General features: G+C 49.4%; 1 protein-coding gene across 1 annotated transcript in view; it reads right to left on the reverse strand.

Annotated features, from left to right (window-relative positions):
* Positions 1–5,537, reverse strand: part of COLEC12 (collectin subfamily member 12) — a 181,671-nt gene extending 176,134 nt beyond the window's left edge. Inside the window, exon 1 of the mRNA XM_003784795.2 lies at positions 5,323–5,537. Coding sequence (XP_003784843.1) covers positions 5,323–5,329 — 7 coding nt within the window. The 5' untranslated portion in view covers positions 5,330–5,537. The remainder of the gene's footprint in view (positions 1–5,322) is intronic.
* Between the last annotated feature and the right edge of the window lie 1,185 nt (positions 5,538–6,722).

Below are 6,722 nucleotides of genomic sequence, written 5' to 3' on the forward strand. Positions count from 1 at the left end.
AAAAAAAAAAAAAAAAATATTTATTTACTATTGTTATTTTTACTGATCACCCACTGTGTTACAGTCTATTCTTGAAAAATACAGCTTCACACAATATTTTGTTGTTTCATGACAAAGCTGTCAGCAAGATTTGTGCAGGAACTGTTTTAGGAGTTGATGGTGACAGTGGGTTGTCCACATGCATTCAATCAGCCAAAAGCCACACCCTGAAGATAAGCTCCACAGGGCAGCAGCCCTGGAATCTGCTTTATCTCTAGAGAATCTCCAGTTGAAAGCGTCTCCTCTAGTGACTGGCTGCAAAGCATATCAATTCTTCAGCCCTCAGAGGCAAAGTCATTACAGGAATGCAGATGGTCAGCCCTTGCCTACCTTGCTCATCCTAGTGGAGTCCAGCACATAGTAGGACTTAACGGGATGTGGAAGTCTCACTTGCCTCCTCCCTAAGAGATTACCCACATGTTGGGCTTACCCAAAGAGAAGTATACTTTTTCTATCACAAAATGTGTGTTTATTTTCCCATTTGAAAACCAATATTTCAGGGGCCATTTACCTTACATTGGCAGCAGTTACATGAGTAATATATTTTAGTGAGGTCAATCATTTATTAGGAAAATGAAACATCCCATTATCTACTACCTTTTCTTTTTTTTCTGTTTTTTTTTTTTTCTTTGAGACATTGTCTCACTCGGTCAGTAGAGCCCCAAGGTGTCATCAGAGCTCACAGCAAACTCAAACTTTTGAGCTCAAGAGATCCTCATACCTAAGCTTCCCAAATAGCTGGGACTATAGGCTGCACCTGTGGCTCAGTGAGTAGGGCCCCAGCCCCATATACCGAGGGTGGTAGGTTCGAACCCATCCCGGCCAAACGGCAACAGAAAAATAGCTGGGCATTGTGGTGGGTGCCTATAGTCCCAGCTACTCGGGAGGCTGAGGGAAGAGAATCGCCTAAACCCAAGAGGTGGAGGTTACTGTGAGAGATACCACAGCTCTCTACTGAGGGTGACAAAGTGACAGGGTGACTCTGTCTCTAAAAAAAAAATGCTGGAATTACAAGTGCCCAGCACCAGTTTTTTTTTATTTTTATTTTTTGTACAGCCAGGCTCAAGCAATCCACCCACCATGGCCTATCAAGTGCTAGCATATCAGGCATGAACCACCACACCAGGCCCTTGCTAACTTTTCTTATTCATACCATTATCAGTGAGCCACCTAGCAACCGAGTTGGAATGGGGAGGTATGGGAACAATCCTGGGAAATTGCATAGAAGACCACAGAGAAGATCTATACTTAACAATAATTAAGCTTCAGATTAAGAATGTCAAGCATCCTCAAACTAATGAAAAGTCAAAAGTATAATTAGATTGTAAATTTGCCTCCCAGAGGAAGAGCAGTCTTGATTCCCAGTCAGTGAAGGGAAAGAGATCTTATTTTGTTCCCTTTTCCCTTTAGAAAACACGGTTTTTTCAGTGTTAAACGCAGTCCCCTCCCTACTTTGCTTATCCTAGTTAAGAACAAGATACCTTACAGCAACGGTTCTCAATCTGTGGGTTATGACCCACAGGAACTATATTAAAGGGTCACGGCATTAGGAAGGTTGAGAACCACTGCCTTAGAGAGACACTGGGGAAGCCAGGAGACTATAAGTCCACAAAATTAGAGGGCAGGAGCAATACGCTGTTTACTAGTACACTATAAAGGTAATACTGCCAAACGGTATTTCAGAAATGTTTATACACAAAAATATAAAAATAAGCAGTTGAACAGTATGCCTTAAGGGCACCAGCCTCCTCCTTATGTTGAATTAGAGCAGTGGTTTGGACTTTTGTGGTCCAGAGAGGTAGTAGCTGCTGTCGCCCATCTCTTAGGCCACAAGTGCTGCTTTGCTGAAACTTACCAATATCCCCACCGTCCAGAACTGAGAATGTGATTAGTAATAACATATCCAAATCCAGAGGAGTCAGATTCCTTCATGAAGAATTTGAACACTTATCCAGAAACTATGAGATTTATGGTGTAGTAAAGCTAATTGAAAATGAAATTGGAAAGAAATTAAAACAGCTTCATGTTTTGACCAGTTTGGAAGACTTCAAGCATTGCAGCAATGGGGCAAGTCGTTTTCTTCTGGAGAATATATAATGATGTCATTATTTTGGTACTTGGGACTTCAGGGAAGGAAGAGATAGAATCCAGACAGATGCTTGCTGAATGCAACAGATAGGTGGCGCCAAGGCTCAGGCTCAAGGCCTAGGCAGGTGTCCTTAAACTACCGCACACATCCACCCCACCTAGCACATTTATTCCACCAGCAGGATGTTTTTGCAGCCGCTGACTCATCCGGAGCCCGCAATCCAGCCCTCCAACGGTCTGAGGGACAGTGAATTGGCCCCCTATTAAAAAAGTTTGAGGACCTGAGGACCCCTGGAGGGGATAACAAAGGCCATGCCCAAGGTTTAATTTAAACCTCAGAATTAGAAAGTCAAACATGTAACCTAAGAAGACATCTGACTTGCACAGAAGCATATACTTTGACAAATGAACTTCTTTAGTTTCTATGGGGTCCACTGACTTTCTATTTGGGTTAAAAAATGTTCCAGCCTGAGCAAGAGACCCCATCTATACTAAAAATAAAAAAATCCACCTGGTGAAGTGGCTCCCACCTGTAGTCCTAGCTACTTGGGAGGCTGAGGCAGGAGAATCACTTGAGCCCAGTAGATTGAGATTGCAGTTAGCTATGAGGAGGCCACTGTACTCCAGCCCCAGTGACAGAGTGAGATCTTGTCTCAGTTAAAAAAAAAAAAAAGTTTTAGGTTAATACTTTGCAAGACTTGTCATTGCCTTCTATCATTTAGCAAAGTTAAATTCTAATGCAACATTGACTTTCTGAAGCATAGTGAGTTAACAATTATGCAATATCATCAGGAACCCTGATAAAACCTTGGGTTGGTTACCTATGGCAAATGACCGGAATAATCCCACTTGGTAAAGCAGCTTGGCTTTAGAAGTCTCAGGTCCAGGGGAGGCTGAGGCAGGAGGATTGCTTGAGCTCAGAAGTCTGGGGTTGCTGTGAACTAGGCTAATGCCACAGCCCTCTAGCTTGGGCAACAGAGTAAGACTCTGTCTCAAAAAAAAAAAGGAAGCCTCAGGTCCAATTGCTTGGCTCCACCCCTTCCTAGCTTTGGCACTAACTTGGCCACTTAGTTGTCTGAGATTCACTTTTGTTCTAGTCTATACCAGAGGTTGTAATATCTGGTGTCTTAGAGTCTTCCAAACAACACAGGGAGATTGGCAAAGCTTGTCTTTAGGTGCCTACCCTTTCATCCTAGTTGCCAGTTCCTATTTCTTCTAGTTTCCATGTCTATAATGTAGGAATTAAAATACCTACTAAAAGGGCTATTGAGAGGATTAACTGTGCTTGTAAATGGTGCTGCACAGTGGCTGGCACTTATGAGTAGGCACTAAAAAGTTATTACTGTCCCCTCCTCCACCAACCAAATGAATGCAGATTATGTGGTAATAGTTGGCAAGCAAAGCTCTTAATAGAATATTTTCATGTTATAAGAGGCCTTCAAAGTCACTAGTCTACCCAGGGATTCACTAGTCTAGTTTCTGGATCAGCTTCCCCTACTGGGGCTGAAGGTAGAGCTTTTAGGCAGCACCCAGACCACAGCAGGTAAGCCATGAACCTTCTGCTTGGAGCTTGCAAGCTGCCCAGAATGCACCATAAATACCACCAAAAAAATGTGTTAGTAGGACCTTTAGGTGTGTTTTCCATGGCAGATTTGAATTAAAACTGAAAAGCACCCAAGCTGCAATAATGCGCCTTTACCCAGTAAAAAAGCATAAGGCAAGTTTCAGGCTTTAGGAACCACGTGGGAGTAAGTAGATAGCTTATCTTTCCAAGAATTCAAAAACTACTGGCCTTAATGATCAGCAGAGAGAGGACTCACTTCTGGCTAAAATGTTAGCAACTGAGCCCCAGAGTAACTTTGTAGCCCCGTGAAACTCTTTCCTTTCTATGGAGGATCATTTAATTAGAGCTGGCTAAGGAATGTGCATATTTCCTAGAATGTAAATGAGAGAAGAGACACTGAGGAGGGGAAAGAAGAAACACACACTACTGCATTTTTTTATTTTCTAGAGAGAAAACCGTATCTTGTCTTTGGTGGTCGGTCACCTCCCTCTCAGGGGTCTCCTAAAGCGGAGACATAACGTCTTTCGAAACAGAGTGAATAGGTAGGACATCATCGCTCCGGATAGTTCAGCACGAACTGACTTTCAGAAAAATATTCCACAGCCAAAAAGTTACTTTCCAAGAGCGTGGGGCTCCCTGGGCACCTTCCTGGGACAGCAAGACCGGGCAAAGTGGATGGATCGCGCTGCACGGTCTCTGGAGGCTGGCAACACGGTCACCGCGGTCGGATGGCATTTCACACCCAGCCCTGGACCGCGCTGCACTGTTACCGGAGCACAAAACCGAGAATTCTCCTGTGAAGTCCCGTGTAAACACCGCGCCGGCCCATCTCCAAACGACTCCCTTTGATCCCGGGGCTGCAGTTATTTATCCCACATATAAATCAGGATTCTGCTGACAAATCCCCGTGTTTCCACTAAACAGAAGGCTGCCCTGCAAAGCCCTTCTCCTTGTGATTCTTTTTAAAGTACGATAACATCTGACACTTCCATAAAACGGCCCGCAGAGGACACCGCCCAGGGCACGATTAACGGGATGATTTGTGGCCCCCCTGAACACTTGCGGGCACACGGAGGGGACGGGGAGCAGTTATTTTCCAGTCGGTGCATCTGATGGAAGAAGATGCCAAACGCACCCCCGAGCCAGCTGAACTCCGCGGGCACCTAATCATTGCCAGATGTGGGGAGAGCGCACAGAGAACATCCCGAGTCCCAGAGAAAACAGCCGGTCGTCCGCACCGGGACTGCCCGGACGGAGAAGCGGCCACAGGGGGGAGGAAAGAGCACCGGGCGAGAGGGGGGAGCGCGGCAGAGCGGAAAACCAACCCGGAGAAATGACGATGCCGCCGCTCTTCTCCGCATGTTTTTCCAATTAAAAAGTTGGAAACAGAAATCCGTAAACAACGACGTAGGGCTTCAAGCTACTTTGCAAAGACGCGATGGGGAAATACTCTCGCGCTTCAAACTCCAACTTTGAGGTCTCCTGCGGTGCCCACTCGCAAGCCAGGGAGCGCCCCCAGTGTCCGCGCGCGCACCCGGCGCCCGGGCTCCCCGCGCCCGCAGCCACCTTCCCGCGCGCCGCGAAGCCCGCCCCGCCAGCCCGCAGCCCCGCGAAACCCGCCGCCGCCCTACCTTTCATGGTGACCGATGAGACGCACCGCCAGCCAGGGAGCTCCGCGCCGCGCCGCCGAGGAAGTCGCCCCGCGCGGCGGGTCACTGCACGCCCATGGCAGCCGCGCCGCGCGCCGGCCGTCTGCGCTCCAGCTCTCTCTCGCCGCCGCCCGCGATCCCCTGGCTGCCCTCGCTCCCCGCTCGGCGCTCTGCTGCCGCGGGGCTGCCGCGCGCGCCGCTCTCCCCGGGCGGGAGGCGCCGCTCCCGCCAGCGCCCCTCCCCCTGGCCCGGCCGGGGCGCGCGGGCGGCCGCGCCCACGCCCCTCTCGCACCCCCCCGCGCGCCCCGCCCTCGGCCGCGCTGGCCCCTGCCCGGCACTTTCTCGCCTTTCCTCTCCTTGGCGCCCTCGCCCTCCCAGGGTCTCTCTCTTGCCTCCCCTGCACCAGCGTTGGAACGGAGTCGCAAGGAAAGCCCTTCCCGGGTGGGTCCAGGGTTCACCCTCAGTGCGCCGGGAGATGCTGGGGTGGCTGCCGAGCTTGCCCCGGGACCCCAAACGACCTGTAGAGCGTGGGGCAACAGGGTCGCGAGCAGCAGTGCAGAGAGCCGGGTGGAGTAAGGTTGTCCCTTCCCCAGATGGCTCTGGGCCACAGACAATTAGAGATCATCCCATCCCGGGGGTTCTGCGTTTCCAAGTGCGTGCGCTTGTGGACGACGAAAGGACAGCGCTCGCCCGCTGTCACCCAGGGAGAGCCCGAGACGCTAGAATCCTAAATCACCATTATAGACACTGTCCCTATAGAACTCAGAGTAAGATTACAACTGTGGGACCTTCCAGAAAGAATGCCAGCACACTCTGCCCTGGCTGGCGAAGTTACTCCTCATCCCACCGCCGCTGAAACCACCAGGTTGACTCCCGCTTTACTAGGAAAGGAAGCTGGGCTGGGAGAGGTTCATAACCCCCCCTCCTGTCGCCATCACCTGTTCCACTGGGTGCTTAAATAAGAAAGGTTACCTTTCCTTTCAGAACCCCCCTCGGCAGACCCATTCCTCTACTGCTTTAAAACGTGAATTAAGTGGTGAGTGGAGCTGCGGAGAGGCGGGGAGGTGCGGAGGAACTTTCTTCAACAGGTTGAAATGACAGGCCGCCGCTCAGACACACGAACGCACCGAAATCAGAATACTGGCTGGACAGGGGCTGCAGCTTTTCAGTTTGCCCTCGGGACCAACCGCTGATTTACTCTATCTGTGGGGAGTCTTGGCTCTGGGAAAAGGCCGTGCCCAGAAATGAACACTTCTAAAACATTCATGGATTCTCCATCCCAGAAGCTTTATTTTTTGGAATGTAAGGGGGGAACTTGGACTGACTAGCAAAGAAAAGGCTGAAACTAACACTTTTTTCCACTTTGTGGGTTGCGGAAACTA

This window comes from Otolemur garnettii, unplaced genomic scaffold (assembly GCF_000181295.1).
Source record: "Otolemur garnettii isolate 467f Iridium unplaced genomic scaffold, OtoGar3 scaffold00012, whole genome shotgun sequence".
NCBI lineage: Eukaryota > Metazoa > Chordata > Mammalia > Primates > Galagidae > Otolemur > Otolemur garnettii.